The 27,631-nt window shown below is 41.6% G+C and overlaps 1 protein-coding gene across 1 annotated transcript; it reads left to right on the top strand.

The window, feature by feature from the left end:
- Window positions 1–764: 764 nt before the first annotated feature.
- On the top strand, window positions 765–27,631 carry LOC117669261 (B-cell receptor CD22-like). The gene is made up of 13 exons (XM_034423562.3): window positions 765–807; window positions 4,858–5,253; window positions 6,585–6,887; window positions 8,341–8,610; window positions 9,546–9,800; window positions 11,688–11,951; window positions 13,790–14,059; window positions 15,225–15,485; window positions 18,194–18,293; window positions 19,491–19,554; window positions 20,505–20,662; window positions 22,487–22,571; window positions 26,156–27,631. The coding sequence occupies exons 1-13, from the start codon at window positions 774–776 to the stop codon at window positions 26,318–26,320; spliced, it is 2,625 nt and encodes an 874-aa protein (XP_034279453.2). The 5' UTR covers window positions 765–773; the 3' UTR covers window positions 26,321–27,631.

Here is a 27,631-nt window from a genome sequence, read left to right as displayed (position 1 = left end):
TTCTTATTTCCATGCAGATGTGCAAACGATCTGCCAGGTTTAGCAGGTTCATTTAGTGAATAAAAGAGAAGATTTTTTGGGGGGGGGTACAAATAGTTTTCACTCAATGAAGAATCTTGTTCTCTGGCTCCCGGCAACCACTAAACAGGGCGAGTAAGAGCTCTTAGACTGCTACCAAAATGAAACCAAGCTTGACCTTAGCGGATGCATGCAGATCTTGTGTCACTCGAGGGTGGCAAGAAGGAAATAACAGTGGCAGATGTGTGTGGAGCTTGGAGACACAAGCTTTTTGACCATAGCAGAGAAAGGATTGCTGTGTTCTCTTGTCTCAGACTGCCCTATTGAGACAACGAGGAGCGGGATTCTTCAGGATCAAGTCAGTCACCTTCCAGAACCTCAATCTTGCAAGATCCAGTATGATCTACAAGGCAAGTAGCGATCGGTGGAATGGGCTTGCCTGTTATATTTTCTAACTTTTAGTGGCATGAAAAAATATTCAGCCTGATAGACACAAATATCACTTCGACTTTTGATTAAGGGGATTGCTTGGAAATAGTTCCCAAAAAAGAAACAGCTAAGAAACTGGAAATCAAACTGTAACAGAATCACCCATGGAGTGAAAAACCATTCCTAATTGGCATATTTCCATAAACACCCATTTTTTTAAAAAAAAATAATAATCTGGTGTTGTCAACTTTATTAATGACCTTTCGTATGAGTTAGTGGTACCTGCAATCTGAACTCTGCTCTCTTTCCCTAGGCTTAAACTTACAATGAGGTGTTTCTTATGGCTGCTCTTCCTTTCAGGTAACTGTTGTAAATGTGTGTAGAACAAGTGTGTGTGTGTGTGTGTGTGTGTGTGTGTGTGTGTGTGTGTGTGTGTAGGGGGGAGGGTCAGTATGTTCTGTCAAGGGACAATAGGGAATCTGAATTACATTAGATTGTAATAACAGAAAGTTTTTTTGTGAAGGCTGCCAAAAATAGTTTGTTCTATCCTTAGGGCTTTAGAGATGTAATAATAGGGATCATCCAAGGTTCAGAACTGAAATTCCTTGGAATGCCAAAATGGATGGGTAGAAATGAAGATATCACTTCTTACCTTGTGATACAACATTCAGTATATTTACCGGTTGCACTTTCCATTTCTGCTTTATGAGTTCGCTGTAAGATATTCTTTGCAAAAGATTTTGTTCCTATGCGGTTTTTTTTTTTAAAGAACAGAATAGTAGAGTTGGAAGGGAACTTGGAAATCTTCTAGTCCAACCCTCTGCTCAAGCAGGCAACCCTATAACATTTCAGACAAATGGTTATCTAACATCTTAAAAACTTCCAGCGTTGGATCATTCACAACTTCTGGAGGCAAGTTGTTCCACTGATGAATTGTTCTCACTGTCAGGAAATTTCTCCTTAGTTCTAGGTTGCTTCTCTCCTTGATTAGTTTCCACGCATTGCTTCTTGCCCTGCCCTCAGGTGCTTTGGAGAATAGCTTGACCCCCCCTCTTCTTTGGGGCAGCCCCTCAAATATTGGAAGACGATGTCACCACTACTCCTTCGTCTTTTAAATTCAGCTTCTTCTATGACTAGGAAAGTCAGTGTAGATTTCAACTTTCTGGACTTATTCTGCTGCATTTAGATGCTTTACTGGCAGAAAAAAAAATAAGTTCAATTTGTTCCATAGGGGTATTCTGTGATATTTTCATAATTTAATTATAGAATTTTAGATTGTTGAGAGTTTTTTTTTTCTTTTGCTATCTAAATAAACAGTCAATGAAGTTCAGGTAACTTCTGGACCATAGAGAGAAATTTAATAATTTTCAAAATCTTTCTAACGGAAGTGTAGACAAAAACAATCTCCTTGAGAATGTTATTGATATATCCCATGCTTTTGCAAACAGTAGCTTCCCCTGAAAATCTCCCACATTGGTTTTAAGTTTGCATAACTGTCAAAACAACCACAAAATGTGCTTTTTGTTACATTACATGACTAATGTCATGGCAAGGCTGGCTTTTCTTTTCTAAGAGGGGTGACGGTGGCGGCAAGTAAACCTGTTAAAAATAGTAAAAGTTAAATAAATAGGAACAACCTCAGATCAAACAAAAAAAAAATAATATTTTGTAATCTGGGTCTGAGGGAGATAATTGAAGTAAATCCAAGAGTTTATTCATAGCCATAGCAATAGCATTTAGACTTATATACCGCTTTACAGTGCTTTACAGCCCTCTCTAAGCAGTTTACAGAGTCAGCCTATTGTCCAAAACAATTTGGGTCCTCATTTTACCCACCTCGGAAGGCTGGAAGGCTGAGTCAACCATGAGCCTGGTGAGATTCGAACTGCCAAATTGCAGGCAGCCGGCAGTCAGCAGAAGTAGCCTGCAGTACTGCACTCTAACTACTGTGCCACCGTGGCTCATTCATTAATTTATTCATACTTACAGTTCACTTTTTAAAATATCATAATTATTACTGAGTTTCATTTAAACATTATGAGTGATAAAACCTAAATATAATACAATAAGCTATGACTATTTAGCTAATAAAAAAGTCATATTTATACAATTATAAGAGTAAATTTTTCAACATCAAACTGAACAGATTATAGAGAATTATATTTTTTCCATGTTTTATTCATTTTATTTATAATACTTTTCATCTCTATCGAACAGTGTGTGAACTGGGTACAATTCTTTTAAATATTTATAGTTCGCATACTGTATTTGTTGTTGTATTTGTTACAATGACATTGATAATATAACTATTTATCAAGATAATTTACAATAGTACATAACATCGTCATAAACTTCTCTCCGTAGTAATATTTTCTTTTCTTATATCTCCTTCCTAACTTCTGTTTTTATTCTCTAGCCATTGATAAAATACCTCCCACGTCAGAAAATATTCAGTATCTTCTCTGTCCTTAATGATAAGCATTAATCTGTCCATTTCTGCGCATTCCATTATTTTCTGAATTACCATTGATTGACCGACCTGACTGATAATATAAAGCCAATTCAAAAGCTAATTGTTGACAGATTTTTTTGAAGTCAAATTCTACAGTCTGGTGCATCCTTGCTTTAAAGCTTATGTACAGGTAGTCTCACTTAGTGACCACAATTGAGACTGGCAACTTGGTCACTAAATAACACAGTTGTAAATGTGTCCTGGTTGAAAAATACAGTGTGCCAATGGTGACCACATGACTGAGGGATACTGCAACGGTTATACATGTGAGGATTAGTTGCAAAGTACTAACTGAATGGTCATTGCATACAACAGTGGTTAAGTAAGATCTACATAGAAATACAGCTGACTGTACTGTACCTTTAGGAAGAATGTGATAGTTGCTGTAGGCTGCTGATACTGGAAGCTGGTGGTAAGACCTTCATTTTTTAAAGTAGGCTGATCTCCTGTTGTATAATGGAAGATAGGTTTCCATCAACTGGTCAAGGAAAGCCAGAACAGTTTGGGTTTTATGCAGGGAATGAGGGGGGAGAGATTTTGATATCTCTTTCAAGCAGCACTGTCTTCTGCTCAAAGGTATTTATCCATGTAGTAGGCTGTATTGTGATTATCCTTGTCATCTTCTCGTCTTTCACACCTCTCATCTTTCCTACTATCTTCTCCTATTGGTATATTATGATTTGTCAATTGTTGTTGTATCTTATGACCTATGACTGTTATGGTGAACCTATGGCACGTGTGCCACCGGAGCCATATCTGTGGGCACATGAGCCGTTGCCCTAGCTCAGCTCCAGCACACGTGCTAGCAAGCTGATTTTTGGCTCGCCCTGCTCATGCTGCCCCTCCCTTCCCAGGAATCAGTAAGTACAGGGCTCGTGCAGGAGCCCTGGGAGGGTGTTTTTGGCCTCTGGAGGGCCTCCGGTGGGGTGGGGAGCCATTTTTGCCCTTCCAAGGCCCCAAAAAAGCCTCTGGAGCCTGGGGAGGGTGAAAAACAAGTCTGCCGGGCCCACCGGAAGTCAGGAAATGGGCCGTTTCCAGCCTCCAGAGGGCTTCTGGGGGGTGGGTGGGCAAGCCTTTGGAGCCTGGGGAGGGCGAAAAATGGGCATACCGGGCCCACTTGTAACCTTTGTGCCACCCCATGCCAAAAGAGGGGGAGCATGAGGAGGGTCGTGTGCGCATGCGTGGGGTGCAGGAGGTGGGGGCATTGAATTATGGGTGTGGGCACGCGTGTGCGTGACCCCCCCGCTTCCCTCGCTTTTGACATGTGATGGCAAAAAGGTTAGCCATCATTGATCTATGATGTATCACTTTGTTCTTTGTGTGTACACTGAGAGCTTATGCACTGGAGACAAATTCCTTGTGTGCCCAATCACATTTGGATTCTATTCTATTCTATTCTATTCTATTCTATTCTATTCTATTCTATTCTGTTCTGTTCTGTTCTGTTCTGTTCTGTTCTGTTCTGTTCTATTCTATTCTATTCTATTCTATTCTATTCTATTCTATTCTATTCTATTCTATTCTATTCTATTCTATTCTTCTAAATTGGTGTGCTTTGGGATTGCTGCATTTTTCCCTCTTTGTAATGCAACTCCCTCTGAGCCTATCAACAGCTTTTTGGAAACTCTTTTCAACTTTGTGATGAAGGAGCAGTGACAAGGATGGAAATGGAAAGACCTCCTTGGAGGATCCAAGCGATGGCTCGATCATTGCATTTCTTTATGATAGTGTCACTTTTTATCCACTTCCAAACCGTGAGTAAAATCTGGAATGGGATGGAGGGTTTTCACCGTGGAAGTACGAAAACACTACTGACTTGTTGCTCTCTCAGTCCATTTTGTTTTGAGAGGTAAGGAGATGGATCTTAACCAAATATCATTATTTGATTCTCTTTTCAGGTTCTCTAGGCAATCCATTATCTGTGACACCCGAAAACCTAAGTATTTGGGAGGGATCTTGTGTGACCATTTCATGCAAAATCAAAGAGGAGCATAGTGGTCGACCTATCAACCAGGTGTCCTTTGCTTGGTATTTTAACCCTTCATTTGACAATGACCGACGTGAGTTCAGTGGAGAACTCTTATATAAGAGCAACCAGACAGCAACTGAAGTCCTTTCTGAACGTAGTAATCGAGTGAAATTTGTGGGTGATTTAAAAAGCGAAAACTGCAGTTTGAAAATTTCCCAGCTCCGCCGAAGTGATACAGGCACTTATGGGATCAGATTTTATTGGAAATCTGGACTATTGCCTAAGCAACAGAAATGGCTATCTAAAGTTACTATTACGGTTCGTGGTAAGTTTTTCTGAGATCTCTCTCTCTCTCTCTCTTTCTCTGTCTCTCTTCTATCTCCCTTCCTATCTCTATCAGTACAAAACCTTCCTTTTCAAAACATCACTAACAAACTTTGAACTTGCCACTTGCAGTCTATAGATGATTCCAGGCTATTAATTAGGACATAGCTTTCAAAGGCTGCAACAAGAAAATGGTGCTTTCCATCTATGGGTGTTTCACATACTCTATTTTCCTAATTCATCAGAAGGATGTATTCAATAGATTGGTCATATTTTCTCAAATGGGGATGAAAGATTGTCCAGAAACTTATCTTCCTCTTTACCTGTGAGTCTGCTCGACTGAAGCATAGTTATAATATATTGGGTCCTTTGCCCTTCCCTCTTTCCAATCAGGAGTGCTCAACCTGAGCCTTATTGCCACTGTGTCCTTCCCCAAAATACTTTGGATGCAGAATCCAAAAACCCTTTAGATATTGCTTCTGAATTATAATTTTTAATATGGTAGTGGGGGAGGGGGGTATATTAAATATATTGTACTTTTTGGAGTATAAGACACATTTTTTCTCCCCCTAAAAGTGGGTGAATATTGCGGTGCGTCTTATACACCCACCCACTGGCCCACAACCTTTGGCTGTTTTCGGCCTCCATGCATCGCATTTCTGGCCTCCACGTGTTGCATTTTCGGCTGGTTCCAGGCAGTGGGGATCGGCGGCGGTGAATGGGCCATGCTGAATGGGTGGCAGCAGCGAATGAGCACTGGCTGCGCCAAACAGGCCACAGCGACAGCGAACAGGCTACAGCAAATGGGCAGCGGTGAATGAGCCAAGGTGAACAGGCCAGTGGTGGGTTGCCCCCAGTTCGCACTGGTTCTATAGAACCGGTAGTAAAACCAGAGGGAGGCTCTGCCCACTGAGCCTGACGTCATTAAAATGCTTCTGCGCATGCGTGCGCAGCCCTATTGCGAACCGGTAGTAAAGGTAAGTAGAACCCACCCCTGCAACAGGCCACGGCGAATGGGCCACAGCAAATGGGCAAAGGCAGATTTGTTTTCTTGTTTTCCTCCCCCAAAAAGGTACGTGCGTCTTATACTCCAGTGCATCTTATAGTCCGAAAAATACGGTACATTAAATGTAAAAGGGTTTTTTTTTTTTTTGCTTTCCTTTCTCCACTCCAGAGTTCAGTCTGTGAGTATATGATAAAATACTGGTTTGAATGTGATAGATTTCTAAATGAATAAATTTTCATTTAATGAAATGGCTTTCATTAAAAAGCAATTCAACTTTATTCAACATCTGTGTAAAATATTTCCTTCCTTCAATTATCTGATTGCAGGAACCCCTTCAGAACTGATTCAAACGAAGTCCCCACAAATGGAAGAAAACAACACGTATATAGTGGCATGTTCAATACCTTATCATTGCTTAGATGAGCCCATAAAATTGTCTATCCAAGGATTAGAAGGTCGTCATCTTCCGTCCCCAAAATCTGATCTTCTGACCACTAACATCGAAATAGTAAAGACTGAACAGACTTTCATGGCCACTTGGAAGGACCATGAGAAACAATTGACATGCTTGCTAAAAACCTATGATGGGAGAGAAACAACGAAACAGTTTGCAAATCTGATGGTGAAATGTGAGTGTTGTTTTTTTTTAAGAATAGAATAGAATTCTTTATTGTCCAAGTGTGATTGGACACAAAAGAAATTTGTCTTGGTGCATATGGTCTCAGTGTACACAAAAGACAAGATACATTCGTTAAGAATCATAAGGTACAACACTTAATGATAGTCATCGGGAACAAATAAGCAATCAAAACATATTAGGAAACAGTCAGTATGAATCTTAAGATACCAGCAACAAGGTTACAGTCATACAGTCATAAGTGGGGGGAGATGGGTGATAGGAACGATGAGAAGATTAATAGTAATGCAGACTTAGTAACTAGTTTGACAGTGTTGAGGGAATTATTTGTTTAGCAGAGTGATGGCGTTCGGGAAAAAACTGTTCTTGTGTCTAGTTTAATGGGATAAAAGCTGATGCAGGGGTCAGGGGTATACCTAGGATATGGCCAAATCTACAAGATGGTGGACACAATTGGGTTGATCAAAGCTTTGTCTATTTTTAAATGCATCCTATGTGGACCACAACCTGAGGACGTCCATGGCAATGGTGACATATGGAAAGAATACTTTGTCTAATATGAATAATGAAGGATGGACAATTTGAGTTGTTTGCTTTGTTGTACAGAAGAACCTCCATGTGTAAAATGAAGACCTTTTGCAATCATGACCTTCAAAAATTTCCATCTCTGTTTTCTAGAAATTTCAGGGAAAGGGTTATAGATTCCATACAGTGGCTGTGTACATACACGTCACAACCAATTATGTAACAATATAGGACAGGAGTGTCAAACTCGTGGCGTCACGGCAGCGTCATATGATGTATCGTGACTTTTCCCCCCTTTCGCTAAACCAGGCGTGGCCAGTGCGTGACACATCTGGGCTGCGGGCTGCGAATTTGACAGCCCTGATCTAGGAACTGCATTCAGAAAACAACCAAGCTAGTTTGTTTGGTTTTAATCTCAGTTAGTTATAGTTTGGGCAGGAGAGAGACCTGCTCTGATGATCAAATGTATGTTTAGGTCTAGCTTGCTGCATGAATCCAGGAAAACTGGTTTAATACAATATCTAAATTAAGTATGTTGTTTATACCAAACTAATGGCTCTTGAGAAGCCTAAATTGCATGGCTCAATATTGTAATGCTTCCTATAATAATTTCATCCTTCTGTGAGAGACAATATTCCAAATTAGGCACAAGGCTACAAACATTCCACGGACTAAAAGGGGAACAAGGTTAGGCATTTTTTGCTGAGTAAAAAGTATTATTTAAAAAAATTATTTAATGCCGACTCATCCTTGACTCTGGGAATCTCTTATGAGATTGAAATGAATTGTGTCTCTGAGGTAACTATAATTCTGAAGACTGTAATTTGAATTCCGGAACATTTGATCTTAATTGTGTCAATCATTTTTCTCAAGCATTTTTGCTTTGTTTTATTTTAATTCTGAATCTTGTTTGTTTTTAGATGCTCCCAAAGGAGTTAAAGTGAATGCTGATCCTGGAGGTGCAGTCAAAGAGGGAAACAAGCTCACTCTGGAATGTACAGTTAGAAGCAGTAATCCACCTGGGCTTTCTTATCAGTGGTTTAAGGATGGTAAAATTTGGAACGATTGGCTACCGGATGCCAGAAGAGAGTTTTATAGTTTAAAAGAAACAGATTCTGGCAGTTACAGCTGTAAAGCTAAAAACGACATTGGAAGTATCAACTCTGGAAGTCTGACAATCGACGTCCAGTGTGAGTTGATTAATTAATTGCCCCTGAGTACCAATTCTCTCTTAAGGCCTCTTCACTGTCCAGTTCTTCTGAAGATATTTTCATCTTCCAAAGGGAAGGTCATGTACACTCATCTGCCAATAAGACAATCTTTGAAGTTTTAACTAAAATTCCCATGAAAAATATGTCACCTTCAGATTCAGTAAGCTAGTAACCCTAGAAATGTTTGCATGTTTTAATTTTCACAAGTGGTTTATCTGTGGACAATCCATGGATTATCCATTTTTCATGGTACTTTGGTTAAAAATGTGAGGGTCATCTTATCCACAGATGGGCTTGAATTTAAGTAGGTACAGAATATATGGGTAGTTTAAAAAAGTATTACCTTATATACTTGTAGATAAACCCATCTATAGATAAACCAAACCCAATTTTTCAGTGCCCACAGCCAGCAGTTTGATCCGGACTGGCTCAAGCTTGATTCAGCCTTCCATCCTTCTGAGGTCGATAAAATGAGAACCCAGATTGTTGGGGGCAATATGCTGACTTTACAAGCAGCTTAGAGAGGGCTGTGAAGCATTGTGAAGTGATATATAAGTCTAAGTGCTATTGCTATTGCTATTTTTCCAGAAACCAACTTTCCTGGTTTTTGGCAAAAAAAATGCTAAACAATGGTTTTGCTTAACAACCATGGTGTTTGCTTAATGACCATCTCAAAAAAGATCATAAAATCAGGGAGGGGGGGGAGAGAGGGAGAGGGAGATACACACACACATACACACACAGAGAGATACAATGACACAACAAAAATTGCAGGCTCAATTACAGTACTCAGCTTTGTTATCATCTTCTTGTCCACATGAAATTGATTTATTCCCTTGCCCCTTCAGGAGAAAGAAATTGCCAAACATCTGCCTTACAAAAAACCTGAAATCAATTTTGTTTTAAATCCCCAGATCCGCCAAAAGTCAATATTATAATGCCACCATCACCCATCCAAGAAAAGAACAATGTGGTTTTGAGATGTTCAGCCACCGGCAACCCTCCCATCGGTGGTTATAAATGGTACAAAAGCAGCACATCTGGTATTATCACGACTGGATCGGAACTGCGATTTGAGGCAATTCAACCCGAGAATTCTGATACCTATCATTGTGTGGTCCACAATGAGATAGGTAATTCGAATGCCTCTGTCACACTGAATGTTCACTGTAAGTAGAAACAGATCCTGGCACTGGAAATTGTACAAAAACAAAACAAAACCCAGAAGGCTGTTTAATCCACATGGCTGTATATTACTTATAGATTAGCAGGAGATCTTTTACATTGTCCGCTCCCCAGTGTTGCTGGGGATGTTGAGAAAAAGACACAGTTGTTTTAAACCACTGTGGAAAACTGCTCCATTCAAGGGCCAAAGAACCACTTGGAGACTAAGCACTGCACAGCCCCAGTCCTATATCTCCTCTCCTCCAATAAGGCCAGGGGTGAAATTCAACATGTTCTGACAGGTTCTGGAGAACTGGTAGCGGAAATTTTGAGCTGTTCGGAGCACCGGCAAATACCACATCTGGCTGGTCCCAAAGTGGGGTGGGAATGGAGATTTTGCAGTATCCTTCCCCTACCATGCCCACCAAGCCACGCCCACCAAGCCCCACCATGCCCACCACCAAGCCATGGCCACAGAATGGGTAGTAAAAAAAAATGGATTTCATTACCGAATAAGGCACACTTCAGAAAAGCAGAAGTGAGATCCATATAACGTCCTTTGGAAGCCACTATATGGAAGGGTAAAATACAGATTTCCAGATTCTATTGCAGTTGAATTGGTGACAATTTTTTTTTTCATTCTAAAAGTATCAAAGTTATGGAACTCTTTCTTCAATACCAAAGTCCTGGAGGTGAAACTCACAAGTCCCTTGAATGATACAAATTTGTCTTCCCTACCTAACAGTGACAACAAAAGATAACGTTCTGAAGTAGCTCTAATTATGAGCTGGCCAGCCTACAAAATCTCCGCCTGGAACTGCTGTTTATATGTACTTTTTATTTATTGACATTTTCTCCCAATCCGTAGCACTGCAATATTTTGCAGGCTGCAGCACATTGCACATTGCACCATCTCGGCAAAGAAGTAAATAAGGGTTGCTGGACTTCTGTTACCAACCTGTCTCGGGAACCAGTGCCTCTGCTAATTCAAAGTGGGGTACAACTTTGCAGAGATGCTTCAGAGCAGGGGTCTCCAACCTCGGCAACTTTTTAAGACGTATGGACTTCAACTCCCAGAGTTCCTCAAGCTGGTGAGGAACTCTGGGAGTTGAAGTCCACAAGTCTTAAAGTTGCCAAAGTTGGAGACCGCTGCCTCAGAGAATTCTGAAATCAACACCGCAAAGAACCTTTTTCAAAAACCGGAGAACTCTATAGTCCAGGGATGGCTAACCTTTTTGCTGTCGCATGCCAAAAGTGAGGGGAGCATGGAGGGGTTGCGCATGCACGTGCCCACACCCATAATAAAATGCCCCCCACATGCCCACCCTTTGCCCATGTGCGCATGACCCCCCCCATGTTCCCCCTGTCCCCCGCACATGCACACATGACTGCCCATGCTCCCCTGCCACCACATATGCGCACGTGACCCCCGTGCTTTCCCTGTTCCCCTGCGTATGCACACATGACCCCCCCACAGCCCATTTTGGGCCTAATAGGCCTCCCTGAAGCCTCCTGGGACCAAAAATGGACTACGAAGAGGGGGTATGCCGCACCCCCTGCGGTCCATTTTGGTGCAGGGGGACACGCTGCTCCCCCTGCACTGCTCCTCCCCTGCACATTCGTGTGCGACCCCCCATGCATGCATGTGCACCCCCCGCATATGCACGCATGTCTCCCACATGTGCCCCGCCCCTGCACCAATGACCCAAAATCAGCTGGCTGGTAGGAGATATTTGCGCACGCATGGAGAAGGTGAGCTGGGCGACAGCTCGCGTGCCCGCAGAGAGGGCTCCGCGTGCCACAGGTGGCACGGCTGCCATAGGTTCGCCATCATGGCTATAGTCTATCTACTGCATTAAAAACAACAACACCCTATCGATTTTGTTTTGCAGATCGCCCCAAGGATGTCCAACTTTTTCATTTAAATCATTTACCCATAAAGGAAGGAGACCAAGTCATTTTGAACTGCTCTGTGGGCAGTAGTTACCCCAGCATCAACTATTACATATTTGTTGGGTCAAGTGGCGACACGCGCAGAACTCCTCGCTCGTCACTGGTGTTCATCGCATTACCTGCACTACACACTTCTTACAGATGCGAAGCATGTAATAGTGTTGGCTGCACTTCCTCCCCAAGCATCACTTTTGATGTCCTCTGTAAGTAAGAATAATTATATGATGAGCTGGAAACCTTTAAAGCAGCTAAATTGTTCCCAGGAGGGACCCACAAAAGCATTGGCCATTCCAGTCTTGGATAGAGCAAATATAAGAAATTGAAGGTGGAATAAATTATTTTAGGAAACTCAAGTTATAAATCTTTCCATTTAGACTGAAGGAGCACAATTTTGTTTGGGTTCAGAACTATACACCACATTTTGGGGTAGCACACCAACTCTAAAAAAAAAAGATTAATTAATTAACTTTGGACTGAATTTAAATGTAAACGTTAAAATGGATATATTCATATGCTCAAAGCATTTCTCCTTTTTGGTGTGTTAGAATTAGAATTTCAACTGTAACTTTGGGAGGTGTTCTGATGGAGATATAGCAGAAGACCCTGCTATGGGCACCCATCCTAGCTTTATTTTATTGATTCGTTATTCTTCTCATCTTTCCTATTACCTATTTCCTTATGTTCTTATGACTATACATAACTTTGTTGCTTGTATCTTTCAAGTATATTGCTTTATTTAGTATCCTAGTATGGTTTATGTTGATTGCTTATTTAGTATCCTATGACTAACACCAAGTATTGTATCTTATTATTTATGATGAATGTATTTTTTATAATAACTTTGATCATGATTTATCACTTATTGCTTTTATGTACACTGACAGCTTATGCACTGGAGACAATTTTCTTGTGTGTGCAATCACACTTGGCCAATAAAGAATTCTATTCTATTCTATTCTATTCTGTTCTGTTCTGTTCTGTTCTGTTCCGTTCCGTTCCGTTCCGTTCCGTTCCGTTCTGTTCCGCTCCGCTCCGCTCTGTTCTGCTGTGCTCCGCTCTGTTCCATTCCGTTCCATTCTATTCTTTGATAGAATTATAAAACTGCCTTATGTCAAGGAGCCCCAGGTGCACTCTCACCTCTATTTTTCTCCACAGTAAAAACCCTGGGAGAATGATTGCCCAAAGTCACTCAATTAGCATCTGTAGCTGAAGATGTACTTGAACCTGTCTCTCCTAGTCCAAGTTCAATATTTCAACCACAACCTCATATTTTTTAAAGAATTATTTTTATTTCTTATACACATAATGTAAATGTACATTGTCTTATACATAATTAGTCATACATATACATATTTTTCTTAAAGAAAGTATAAGAATAAGGCATTTTAGTTACATTTGGGATTGCTCTTCTACCCTTTCTTTTCCCTCATTTCACAACAAACCGTCTTCTCCTTCTTCTTTCTTTCCCTTCCCTCCCTCTCTACTTTCTCCCTCCTCCTCTCCTTCCTCTTTCCTACTTCCTCTTCCCCCACTCTGCTCCTCTTTCCCTTTTTCACCTTCTCTCCTACTCCTGTCCCCTGCTCTTTCCTCCTTTCCTTTCCCCTTTCTTCCATTCCTCTCTCTCCCTCTCCTCTTCTTACCCTCTACTCCTCTCGCCTTTCTTTCTCCTTTGTTGAACCACAACCTCATATTGACAAAGCTCCGGGCATAATCAAATCATTTTGGGGCATTGCCATTTAAGGTTTGTACAAGCAAACAAATGAGTAAAAATAAAATGCTTTAGAGTGGTTCGGGGGATACGTCAAAAGTTGAGAATGATTTAATTAAAGAGTCTATAGCTTTGGGTTCAAAAAGAAAAGCGGATGCTATTAGTTGAGTTGTTCAGTGTAGCTAATGTATGCCTCCGATGCTGGTCACTCTGGGCAGATGTTCAAGAGCAATAAGATATCACTCTCTGTGATATCTATCAATATCACAATAAGATGTTCAAGAGCAATAGGATATCACTCTCTGTGCTTGCATTTTTCCTTTTGTCCTACAGATGGCCCCAAAGATGTCAGGCTCAGTCAAGAACCTTCAGGGTTGGTCCTCGAAGGCAATTCTGTTCATCTGACTTGTAGTGTGAGCATGGCCAACCCCAAGGAACTCAGCTACACCTGGTATAAAGATGGGCAACTTCTGCCACTGAACTCTACAGAAAAGGTTCTATTCATCCAGAATGTCCAGTCAATGGATTCTGGCATCTACCATTGTGTATCAAAAAACATCATAACAAATGCAGAGTCTCCAATTATTAGGCTGAAAGTGAATTGTGAGTACAGATTCAGTGTATAGTCATGATGTCCTTGCTGTGCTCAATGGGCTTTCTCTCCTAGGTGAAGTCATTGTGGACTCAAGTTCGATTCTTGCTTACTGCTTTAGGCACAGTGACCTTGGGCCAATCCCTATTTTTCAGACCTAGGAAAGAGTCAAAGGGAAACTACTTTTGAAATTTTGTTCAAAAAAACTGCAGGACTTGTCCAGGCATTTGGCAGGAGTTGACAACAACAACAAAATGGAAAACCTACCATAGTGGTCATAGAACTCTTCTTTCTCCTTTGAAAAATGAAAGCTGCACTTCACGGAACATGGGGTAGTCTGCCATATTGGGTATGATTTGAGTAGAATCTAGTGGAATGTACTGCTGTCAGATGCAATCTTGACCCCAGAAGTGATTTTAAAAATGGAGAAGACATATTCAAGGGAGGACTGGAGGATCTATTATATTTGTTGTCCGATGACTCCCTTGCCAGTCATAGATTGTAGTTCTAAACAACAGTGAAAGGTGATTAAGGCCCTCAGATGCCTTTAGGTGATTGCTGTATGAGCAAAGACTATGGACTTGAGAAAGCAATGTTTTGCAATCTTGATAACTTTCAGATGTGTGGACTTCAACTCCCAGAATTCCACAACCAACATGACCATTGCTAATAATTCTAGAAGTGGAAATATCAGGAAATTACCAAGGTTGAGAACTAATGAATATAGATTCAGGGGTGAAATGCTACTGGTTCGGACCGGTTCACTTGAACCAGTAGTAAAAAAAAATGCTACCGGTTCGGGCAAACCAGTATTTCCGATGATCAGCTGTGCCGCATGATTTATATTCGCTAGAAGGCAGGAAATCCTGCTTTCTAGTGAATCTAAATCACGTGGCACAGCTGTCCCCACCTTGCTGTTCTATTTATCTTTGCAGACTGAGAAAAGGCTTCTTAATCCTCCTTTTTCAGCGCTGTGCTGTAGTGCATTTGCACACGCGAAGCGAACTGGTAACAAAGCAAACCAGTAGCAGAGCATTTCACCCCTGATATAGAAGCATATTTTTCCATCTATGTCTTTTCTTGAGTCCTTCTAAATTCCTTTGTCTTGCAGCAGATGCTGAGAATCAAATATACAAATGCTGGATTAAATTGAGTGACACTTCCTTTTTCTGACAGACGGACCTCGTAACGTTCATCTAACTCTAGACAAGAAAGCTGTTATTGAAGGCATGGATGTCAATTTGAGATGTGATAATGATGCTTACCCATCAGTGGCTACTTACAAGTGGTACTGGAAAGGAGAAGAAATCTTTATGGAGAGTTCCAAAATCTTAGTACTCAGGAAAATTAAGGTGGAGCAGTCAGGAGAATATCATTGCGAAGCATTTAATTCTATCTCTAATAAGGAATCACAGCTCATCACCATTAGTGTATCCTGTGAGTATTTCCCTTGAAAAATATTGTTATAGTTCAGTGGTGAAATTCAAAAATTTTTCCTACCTGTTCTGTGGTCATGGTTTGGTTTGGTGGGTGTGGCTTGGTGGGCATGTGACCGGGTGGGCATGACTGCACAACTGATTCACACACAATGTAAAAGCAGCTGGACTTCACACCAAATGGCCCCTGCAACAAGCAGGAACCTCACAGAGTCACAGAGAGCTCAAAAACAAACTCTCACACTTTACACAAAAATAACACAAAAGCTACACAACTGACTCACACACAATGCAAAAGCAGCTGGACTTGACACAAAATGGCCCTTGCAACAAGCAGGAACTTCACAGACAATCAGGCACATTGTGATTGTCTCACAGATGATTGGTAATAAGAAAAATGGTTAAAAAAAGTAAAAAAAAAAAAAGTTCCGACATTGCCCGGCACAGCTGATTGTCACACAGCTAATTGTCGGAACTATTTTTTTTACTTTTTAAAGCATTTTTTTTACTACCGGTTCAGGCAATTATTACTACTTGTTCAGGCGAACCGGCCCGAACCAGTAGCATTTCACCCCATTACAGTTCCTAGGTGAACATTCTTGATTAAGAAATTCTTGGCAATAGAAAGATAACTAGTCAAACCGAAACAAGCAACTTCATGTTCTGCAAATATTTTGGAGAGCAATTCTAAATGTTCACGTTGGCTTGGAGATTCATGAGAATAGAAATCAGGCTGGCTGATCCTAAAGTACAATTTTTTGAATGAGCAACTCATGGCTGAAGAATTCTCTATGACATTTAGTCTGTTGTCAGAGTGGGATTTATGTTTTCATACCTGGATTGAGGAGATAAATAGCAATACCACTTAGACTTATATACTGCTTTACAGTCCACTCTAAGCAGTTTACACAGTCAGTTTCAATGCCCCCAACAATCTGGGTCCTCATTTTACTGACCTCGGAAGGATGGAAGGCTGGGTCAATCTTGAGCCTGGTGAGACTTGAACTACCAAACTGCTGGCAGCTGGCAGCCAGCAGTCATCAGAATTAGCCTGCAGAAGTGCATTCTAACCATTGCGCCACCATGGCTCAAAGCTCAGAAGAAAGCTATAGATAATTTCTTAACAAACAAAGCAAAAATGAAAACGTAAAAAACAAAACCGAATGAAAAACCAGATGCCTCGATGCAATTTAATTCATATATTTTGCAAATTGTATTTCTCTCCTTCACACACTCTCTCTCATATTTATCCTAACATTCCCTAATGTATGGATTTTCAGTAAACCAGCTTCCATTGTATGATCTATTACTACCATACATTTCTGTACACAACTTTCCCAAATATATCCAACTTTTCCTGTGCAGCTTTCCCCCAGTATATACATTTGTCCCAATTATACACATTTTTTTTCATGTGTGTTTGGGCATTCACATGTAGGCGTGAATGTTTAAGCCAAGAGGAGTTCAGAGAACATTGCACATTAAACACCATTAAATTTATGTCTAGTTGAATTGAGCGAATAAGATTAAGCTTTAAGCCTTTTTTTTTTTTTTTTACTATTATCCTTACTGAGAATTGAGTCTCTGCAAAGTTATGTGCAGAATCAAAGCAAATAAAATGGCAGTACCTGAATGTTGTTCTATCGTTTACCGCTTTTGGGTTCCTCTGAGCATGCAAACTATGTGAATAGAAGCAGTGGTGAAATCCTCCGCTGTTTGCCACTGGTTTGCTGCCCGCACATGCACAGTGTGCGCCAGGAGTGGGTTCTAAATTTTTTTACTACCGGTTCTGTGGGCGTGGCTTATTTTGTGGGTGTGGCTTGGAGGTCATGTGACTAGGTGGGCGTGGCTAGCTGGTCAGAGTCATTTCTGGAAGGTCCTCGCACTTACGACCAGTCCTCGCACTTATGACCCGACTCATTTGTTTGCTTTTAACACTGATCAGCTGTAGGACGGCCCTTTGAAGCCCCGCGGCAAGAGTTTAAACAGCTTTTTTCCCTCTAGTCATCAGCTGGGACTCAAGAGGCAGCAATAGATTGGGGGTGGGACCAAATAAAAAGTAAGAATAACATTGGGAGGGCGGGGCGGAGAACCGGTTTGGTGACGTCATATCGTCACCGCTACCGGCTTGGCCGAACCGGACCGAACCGGGAGGAACCCACCACTGGTGTGCGCCAAATGTGCATTGCGTGCACATATGCGCAATGCACACCAAACGCATGCTGCACACACATGCGCAGAGTGCTCCAAATGCACGCTATGCGTGGAAAAAGGAAGCTTGGGAAGGTAAGTAGAACAATGAGGGGGGGAACAGCTGTGCCGTGTGGTTTAGATTCGCTAGAAAGCAGGATTTTCTGCTTTCTAGCTAAGATAAATCATGTGGCACAGCTGATAGTCAGAAATACTGGTTTGCCCGAACCGGTAGCTTTTTAAACTACCGGTTCACTTGAACTGGTAGCTTTTTGTTACTACCAGTTTGCCTGAACCGGTAGCTTTTTTTTTACTACCGGTTTGCCCAAACCACTAGTTTTTATTACTACCCGTTCACCCGAACTGGTGTGAACTGGTAACATTTCACCCCTGAATAGGAATATGATGGGGCATTGATTGGCATAGGTTTGATGAGCAAATAAGGTCATGGACTCAAGCTGACACAAAATCAAATCGAGATCCTGCTAAACTTTGTTATTTTTCATTTCTACTGTGCAGATAGCAAAGCTACACTGATGAAACGAACTTTGATTAGCCTTGGCATGGTTCTTGCCATTATTATCTTACTGGGGTTGCTGATTTATGGCTTGAAGAAATGGTAAGTGAGAGTCAATGGCCTGCAGGCAATGATCAACAATAGTCATGACGGACTACTGCTAGAGTAGGGTGCCCTGCAGTTATGAAGGATAGTGGGGAAAGTCACTTTTTCTAAGGCAGACTTTCGCTTAGTAATATTTTCAAGATTCTTTGCTCCATTGGCTGATGGGGGACACTTCAAAAGAAAGCCATGAGAGAAGAAGCGAGGTACCATCAAAATCAAATCAAACCTTTATTGCAGTCTAATTTAGGCCAGAGAGATTAAAATCAAATTGAATCAAAGGCTGAAATAAGACTCAGCAAACCAAATATCCTATTCAACGTGAATCTTAGAAGGGCAACTTACTAGTGGTGTTCAGCATGACATTGGGGTACAATGGTCTATATTAAAGGTAAAGGTAAAAGTTCCCTTTGCACATAATAATAATAATAATAATAATAATAATAATAATAATAATAATAATGATAATAATAATGATAATAATAATAATAATTTTATTTCTATACCGTCCTTCTCCCGAAGGACTCAGGGCAGTGTACAGCCAATTTAAAAACACAGGACACAACAATAATTAAAAATTAAAATAATTAAATAGATTTGGCCAATTTAAAACCCCAAAAATTTAAAATACCCCAATTTAAAATTATTATGTAGATAGCCCTGCTATCAACATATGTGCTAGTCGTTCCTGACTCTAGGGGGTGGTGTTCACCTCCATTTCAAAGCCAAAGAGCCAGCACTGTCCAAAGACATCTCCGTGGTCATGTGGCCGGCATGACTCAATGCCAGAGGTGCACGGAATGCTGTTACCTTCCCACCAAAGGTGGTCCCTATTTTTCTACTTGCGTTTTTTACGTGCTTTCGAACTGCTAGGTTGGCAGAAACTGGGACAAGTCACGGGAGCTCACCCCCGTTATGGGGCACTAGGGATTCGAACTGCTGAACTGCTGACCTTTTGATCAACAAGCTCAGCTTCTTAGCCACTGAGCCACCACATCCCTTATTGGTCTATATTGGGTGTTGCCAATTCTGCAGGAACCACTATAGTTTTGAAGAAGCAATCCGCACTTCTGGTAGGACTGGGTCCATCTCACAGGGACAGCAGCATGTTCCCAGTGGCATCACAGCATCCATCCTGTGAACTGGTTCCAAAACCATGACCTGGAGGTGGACCTAATTCTGTTTCTCCTCTTGCAGGAAGAAAAAAACACGTTCAGACATTGGCAGCACACAGAGGACAGGCTCGTTTTTTGTGAGGAAGGTTAAGTATCACTTTCTATTGTTTTCTATGGTACAGTAGAGGTGGAGAGGGCATTGAGGAGGATTCGTAGGCCTTTTAGCGCCCTTGCAGTTCTAATACCCTAAATGTTCCTCCTTCTTTCAAATCCAACGATTGTGTTATTAGCCTATAATACTTCTTCTCTATTTAGTAGCTGAGAATGAGATGCAGTGGAAGATCGTGTCTCTGTAACCTGCAATAGTTAGGTAGGAAAGAAAGAGGGGGGAAAAAGAGAAGGGAAGGGGAAGGAAAAAGAGGTGAAGGGGAAGGGAAAAGGGAAGGAAAAAAAGGAGAAGGAGAAGGGAGAGGAGAAGGGGAAGGGGAAGGAAAAAGAGGAGAAGGGGAAGGGGAAAGGGAAGGAAAAAAAGGAGAAGGAGAAGGGGGAGGAGAAGGGGAAGGGGAAGGAAAAAGAGGAGAAGGAGCAGGAGGGAGGGAGAGTGAGAGAGTGAGAGAGTGGGAGAGTGAGAGTGAGAGACAGAGAGAGAGAGAGAGACAGAGACAGAGACAGAGACAGAGACAGAGAGACAGAGACACACACACACACACACACACACACACACACACAGAGAGAGAGAGAGAGAGAGACAGAGAGAGAGAGCATAGTGGCTCCTAGATTGGAACTGTATTGTGGATGTAATGAAGGAAATTGGGGATGATCGCTCTTTCTCGTCTAACTTACCTCGTAGAGTTCTTGTAGAATTGAAAGTGAGAAGAGATATTAATATATCATCTTGAGCTTTCAGACGAATCAAAGGGGGACATCCGTGCAACAAATAAGTCATGAATGGATACAATTTGGCCAGCGCCCCGATTTTCATTTTCCAACAAGCTGCACTGATCAAATTCTTCCTCTTTACTGAAGCTATGAAAGTTGGAGGGTTAGTAGTCTTCCCTGGCTAGAATACTGAGGGTTTTTTTCCCCCTCCCCTTAGGCCAAGCGAGAAGGACTACCCAATAACAACTCCAGACCAAATGGAGGTAGAACAGGCAGCCCCCTAGACTGCCAGAATGAGGAGCAAGACGGCACCATTTCATATGCAAGACTCCAGTTCGCCCACAGTGGGTTACAGGACCGTACTATTTATTCCAGGTATGATGATGATGAAGTGATAAAGGATCTAAGAAATCATGAGGGATACACTGCTGGCTTCAGCTTTTAGAAGATTCTTGATAAGTTCTGCCCCTTCCCTTACTTTGCCTACTGCTTCCTCTTCACCATGGTTCCCACGGTCCATCTATTTGCCACTCCCTTTGGATCTCCAGCATCTTCTGGGAGAACAGAGAAGATGGACAAGCTGGGCTTCTCCTTGCTCATTTGGAGAGAGAATGTGAAGAGCAGGAAGGAGAAAAAAGAACAGCCACAAGATCAGGAGCTTACATGGATGGACAATGCCCGCCCCCCCCCCCCCACACAACTGATGCCACCAGGCCTGGACAACTCTTGGTGTTAATTCTGGTTCAATGCAGAGATCAAGAGAAAGTCCTTTAGATTAGGGATCTGCAGATCTTAGAAGGGGATGTTTGGATTCAATGAAGGCTAAAGTACAACGTATGTCCAAAGTCCTTTATCAAATGCCCAATTCTGCTCTTCTAACCAGTGGAATGAGTATTGTGTGCTTCCCTTTGCTTATTGGAAGTCACTTCTGAGCATCTGCAGGCCGAAATGGTCAACTGAAGTCACCTTGCAGAGGTGGGGTGACTTACATCCACAGGAGGCTACATTATGTCAGTTCGAAGATGGTCAGTTGTGATTCACACAGGGCTCCCTTAGACCTCCATGAGGCTGACTAGATATACCAAACAGCAAATTATTGCCTCCTTGGCTGCTGAAATGCCATACAGGAGGTCTATCTTTGAAACCACAGCCTTATTTTTCAGTGTATTTGATCTAATGTCACTTTAGTTCCAGTCTACGAAGAAGGATAGAGCAAAGTTCTTGTGGATCCTAAGTAAAAATAGAGTAAATCTAGGTAATGGTATACAAAAACATATGAAGTAGAAGTCAACTAGAGACACAAATTTATCTCCTATTATGACATCATAGGAGCTTTTCTTTTCTTTTCCATATTTTATTATTTATTTATTTATTTATTTATTTATTTTTGAATTTGTATACCGCCCTTCTCCCTGAGGACTCAGGGCGGTGAACAGCCAGATAAAAACACCAAATACAAATATTAAAACACATTTAAAAATATATATAGATTTGGCCCCGTTAATTAAAAACGATCAGCAAAACAGAACAATTGATAAAACCCTTAAAAAGAAATTAAGCCAGCCCGGCTTGTTGAAAAAAGAAAGTTTTAAGGGCACGGCGGAAGGCACTGAGGTCATGGATTCTCCTTATCTCAGGGGGCAACTGATTCCAGAGGGTAGGTGCCCCCACAGAGAAGGCCCTCCCCCTGGGGGTCACCAGCCTGCATTGTTTGGCTGATGGCACCCCGAGGAGGCCCTCTCTGTGGGAGCGCACGGGTCGGTGGGAGGTCGTCGGTGGCAGTAGGCGGTCTCGAAGATAGCTAGGCCCTATGCCATGGAGCGCTTTAAAGGTGATAACCAACACCTTGAAGCGCACCCGGAAGACCACCGGGAGCCAGTGCAGTTATCTCCCTCTCCCACTCCCTCTCGCCCTGTCCCTCTCCCTCTCCATCATCCATCCATCCATCCATCCATCCATCCATCCACCCACCCACCCACCCACCCATCCATCCATCCATCCATCCATCCATCCATCCATCTATCTATCTATCTATCTATCTATCTATCTATCTATCTATCTATCATAAAATATCGAAAAGAAAAGCTCCTATGTTACGTGTGTCTCTGTGTGTATTTAAAATGTTATTTTGAAGAGAAGAAACAAATGCCAGCAAGGCCATCAAATAATCTCACGCAGTTAATGTCTTCTTGATTACAGTGTCATGCAGCCAAAGGTGGGACTGGATTCCTCAGAGAACAGCGTGATCTACAGTGTAGTAAAGAAACCTTCATTCCACCCCAAGGTACATATCCTTTGAGCTGGATCCCTGTGGGTTATGAACGGAAGGCATTCTTGACTCTATAGCTCAGATATTGCTGGGGTTGCAGATCTCAGAATGCTCAGCCAGCACATACGGAAGGTATCTATTTGGGTAAGGCAGGTCCTTTTTCTTTCCTGTTTTCATAGCAGAGATAGAAAGGTTTGAGTAGATCATACAGATGAACAGAGATACTGTAAGTCTCCTACAAAGTGATCCATTCCTCATGCCATTTTTGGTGATAATACTCAATATTATTTTCTACCGATTTTCTATTTCAAAGATGAGGGCCAGGTACAGTAATGCCCAAAATTGTGGAAACCTTTTGGGAAAAGTGTATTTTCTAAAACTAGCTAATAACACCACTTTTTTGGGGGGAGTAGTACCATAAAATGATATATCCATGGAAAGATCATTTAATCAAGAATGTAATGCGATAACTTTTATGAAGGATTTGCTATTAGAATAGCAGTTACAGTATAAAGAAGAAAAGTGAAACACGTAGGAAAAACGAAATAGACAAAAATTACCACCATGTCAGTTAATCCTTAGTTGGGTAACTTTTAGCATGAATTACGGCCTTACAACATCTTCCCACGGAGTGAACCAAGTCTTTAAGTTCTGCAGCTGTTATAATGTGAAACCAAGATTGAAGGATTGCTTCTATTCACTGGGTTTTATTGCTGGGTCGCTTCTGACTAACAAGTTTCTTTAGTCAGCTCCATAGATTTTCAATTGGGTTAAAGGTCTGGGCTATTCCCAGGCCATTCCAGCAGTGGAATAGGATTATCTTGAAACTCCCCCCCTCCCCAAAAAAAGTGGTGTTATTAGCTATCAAACCTCAAAAATACACTTTCCCCAAAAGGTTTCCACAATTTTGGCCACGACTGTATATAGGAATGACCAGATGGGACCCTCACCAGATACATTTGGACTACAACTTCTATCACCCCCAGGCAGCCTGTCAGGAGACGGGCTGGCTTGAGATGATGAAATCTGAAATCCAGTTATATGAGAAAGTCATGGTCTTTTGATTCAGCTTCTTCTTTTCGGATTCTTTTTGTTGTTGTTGATACAATTCATGAGAAATGATCGTCCTTGAAATAACCATTTATATTTCTCTTAAGAAGACAAACATGTGCTTCCCTTTTTCTGGGCTGAGTTTCTGTATTTTATGATGTGGTCCCAAGGGCTTTTGCTGTTGATGCTCTTCCCTCTTGCGCTTGCCAGCTTTTATTTTCATAAAGTCCCTGTAGCTATTTTTGGCAACATGTAAAGCAGAAATTGAATCATGCACAAGGATGGGCAGTATGGGCTGATTTCCTATATTTCCTATATTTAGCATGAAATCTTCTTCAGTCCATCTCTGCATGAGCTTGTAGATTTATTTGAAAAATGGAAGGTCTGCAAAGATCTTTGTTTGCAATTGGCATGCACATTTTCCATATAGAATAGAATAGAATATTAGGCAGGAAGCCAGGTAGGTGACCTTAACAGAATAACAGAGTTGGAAGGGACCTTGGAGGTCTTCTAGTCCAACCCCCTGCCTAGGCAGGAAACCCTACATCACTTTATCCAACATCTTCTTTAAAACTTCCAGTGTTGGAGCATTCCCAACTTCTGGAGGCAAGTTGTTCCACTCATTAATTGTTCTAACTGTAAGGAAATTTGGTTTGGTGTCATCTGCAAATTTGATGAGTTCCCCATCTATCCTCTCGTCCAAGTCATTGATGAAGATGTGGAAGAGTACTGGGCCTAAAACAGAGCCTTAGGGTACTCCACTGCTTACTTCCCTCCATGTAGATGCAGTTCCACTAAGGACTACACGTTGAGTCCGGTTGGTCAGCCAGTTACAAACCCATCTGGTGGTGATGCTGTCACCATTTTTCTACTTTATCTAGTAGTAGGTTATGGTCTACTTTATCAAATACCTTACTGAAGTCCAAGTAAATTATATCAACAGTATTCCTCTGCTCCACTAATTTTGTCACTTTGTCAAAGAATGCAATAAGATTAGTCTGGCATGATCTATTTTTGACAAACCCATGTTGGCTTTTGGTTATTACTTTGTTTGCTTCTAGGTGTTCGCTAATTCGTTGCTTGATTCTCTTTTCCAGAATCTTCCCTGGTATTGAGGTCAGGCTGATAGGCCTGTAGTTTCTTGGATCTATTTTTTTCCCCTTTTTTGATGATATGTTTTTGTGTTGGCATATGCACTTTTTGCAAGCCAATTTTGCTTTATTTTTAAAGGTGCCATTTTAAAGAGATGACAGAGAAAGATGATAGAGCTTTTTAAATCTGCGATAATGAGAGTATGGGACTTTTTCAGTTGAAGTGTAGCTTTCTTGCAGTTTAGGAAGCGTGGCCATCTAAGTAGGCTTCATAATAACGAAAATCTGTATAATAGAAAACAGCAGGGTCGGCAGTATTCATCCCCTTTTCATCCATGAAGTAAGCTGACAAACACGCCACCACACAAAGAAAAATAGAAAAGAATTGTTCACTAAGAATAATTAAGAAAAACATAAGGGAATTTGAAAAACCACAAGCCAAATTTCGATAAGGTTGCATTGACTTCAAATCAGTTTTGATTAGGTGACATTCAAAAGGTGAGTTTCATTTGACTTGTTAGGTCAGGTTAAAAAATGTCAGCGGTGAAATCCTCTGAAGTCTGCTACCAGTTCTGTGAGTCTGCTACCGAGCGTGTGCTTTGCGCGCGGATGCACACTTTGTGCACATGTGCGCCTGACGCACACCTGCGCAGAGCTAAAAAAAGAACGTTTTGAAGCCTTCCGAGTCTGCAAAGGTAAGTAGAACAGCGAGGGGGGGGGGGAATCCGCTGTGCCACATGATTTAAGTTAGCTAGAAAGCAGAAAATCTGACAATTGTAGCTAATATAAATTGTGCATCACGGCTGATCGTCGGAAATACCGGTTCGCCCGAACTGGTAGCATTTTTTACTACCAGTTCGGGAGAACTGGTCCAAATCAGTAGCTTTTCACCTGAAAAATGTGGTCTACACTGACAGAACATGGCTCTCCAGAATTGCAGAGTGGAATCATTCTCAGGTCATTTGAAGGTGTTGATGACTGAACCTGTTCAGATTTAAGTACAGGTAGTCCTCGATTTACAACAGTTCACTTAGTGACCGTTCAAAAGTTACATGACTGAAAAAAAGTGACCTAGGACTGTTTTTCACAGTTATGCTTTTTGTAGCTTCCAATGATCGTGTGATCAAAATTCAGATGCTTGACAACCGGTTCATACTGATGACCATTGCTGTATTCAAAGGTCACATAATCATCTTCTACAACCTTCTGGGAAGCAAAGTCAGTGGGAAAAACCGATTCATTTAACAACCGGGTTACTAACTTATCCACTGCAGTGATTCACTTAGCAACTGTGGCATGAGAGGTCATAAAATGGGGCACAACTCCCTTAACAAATGTCTCGCTTAATGATAAAAAAATTTGGGCTCAATTGTTGTCGTAAGTGGAGGACTACCTGTATAAAGTTCACCCGAATCTACTATCCTTTGCCTAAACAAGTTCCTTCTCTTCCTGTTTTAGAATGACACCAAGATGGATTATGAGAATGTGACGAAGAAAGAAGAAGAGGAACTGCACTATTCTTCCTTGGTGAACCTAGCGCCACGCTCCCGTCCCACCAACATTGACTTAGAAACAGATTCTGAATCAGAAGACAGCATCCAATATGCAGCTCTGAAGCACTGATCTACTCAAGTTTGCAGAGATCAGGACTCTCCTGCTAGGGACTGGAAAGAGATTAGAGTTGGGCGTGTCTAAAAAAAAAGCTTTCTTTTTACAACTCTCTGGAATCTGAGAGTTCCGCGGGTAAAAGAAGAAAGATAAAATAGGATAAAGGGCTAATAAAGCCAGTATTTAAGTTTATATTGTGTGTCCAAGTCCACAACAGGAGGTATATAATGATCAGCTTTCAACATATAAACCTAATTCACTGGTCTTTTTCATGACTGCTAAAGCTTCTCTGTCTGATATTCAATCCACCTCTTAGAAACTATTATAGAGCAGCTCAAACTTGTTCATATAGATGCTTTTTTCAGGGGTGGGCATCAAAATTTTTAGCAAGGGGTTTTCTCTGCCCAGTTGCTGGGTGGGCGTGGCCTAGTTGGGCTCCTGTACCATGGCGGTGGGTGTGGGGGGACCGTTTTTGCCCTCCCTGGGCTTGGAGGCTTTCTTCAAGCCTCTGGGAGGACGAAAACAGCCTCCCCAGGCTCCAGAGGCCCTCTGGAGGCTGGAAATAGGCCTGTTTCTGGCCTTCCCAAACTTCTGGTAGGCCTGTTTTTCACCCTCCCTGTGCCTCTGCATGCGCCCTGCACTTACCTGCATCCAAAATGGGCCGCATGGGGACTCCTGGGAGGGCAGTGAAGGGCCAGCCAGGAGTGGGATTTGGGGGTTCTCTGAATTGCACAGAATCTTAGCTAGAGGTTCTCCCGAACCCCTGCAAACCCCCAGCAGCCCAGCCCTGGCTTTTTTTCCCAAGAAGCAACTGGGCTTTCTTGTTTTTCTTTGAAGGCATTTCGCTTCTCATCCAAGAAGCTTCTTCAGCTCTCCCAAAGTGCATAGCTAAATGTCTATGGAGATGCTCAGTCATCAAGATCATAGTTGTCCCCAGAGATGCTTTTTTCTTTTCAAGAGGCAGCTGGACTTTCTTATTTTTCTTTGAAGATGTTTCGCTTCTCATCTCAGAAGCTTCTTCAGCTCAAAAAGCACCTTTGGGACAAAAAACACCTTTGGATGACTGAGCATCTCCATAAACTTGTTCATATAGTTTGTTATATAGTTCATAGTTCACATATAGTTCATATACTTTCAATTCTGACAAATAGGACTTTTTCAGGCCAGAGATCTTCCTGACTAGACAACCCTAATTTGCTATCTAGGTCATCAGATTGTCTTATGTTGTATCTTCTACCATGGCACAGTTACTTCAAGCTTACCAGTTCCAACCATGTGAGATCTATTACCAATCAGTTCTTCAAAATAAATGAAGTGATAATCCCA

Source organism: Pantherophis guttatus, chromosome 10 (assembly GCF_059756535.1).
Source record: "Pantherophis guttatus breed Tessera chromosome 10, ASM5975653v1, whole genome shotgun sequence".
In the NCBI taxonomy this organism is placed as follows: domain Eukaryota; kingdom Metazoa; phylum Chordata; class Lepidosauria; order Squamata; family Colubridae; genus Pantherophis; species Pantherophis guttatus.
This window is presented reverse-complemented; position numbering and strand designations above follow the sequence as displayed.

What these genes read in the sequence shown, in the direction of transcription:
- LOC117669261 (XM_034423562.3), top strand. Translation starts at nt 774, where the DNA reads ATGAGGTGTTTCTTATGGCTGCTCTTCCTTTCAG. An exon ending in AGTTACTATTACGGTTCGTG is followed by an intron (nt 5,254 to 6,584) that starts GTAAGTTTTTCT and finishes ATCTGATTGCAG; the next exon opens with GAACCCCTTCAGAACTGATT. An exon ending in ATTTATGGCTTGAAGAAATG is followed by an intron (nt 18,294 to 19,490) that starts GTAAGTGAGAGT and finishes CTCCTCTTGCAG; the next exon opens with GAAGAAAAAAACACGTTCAG.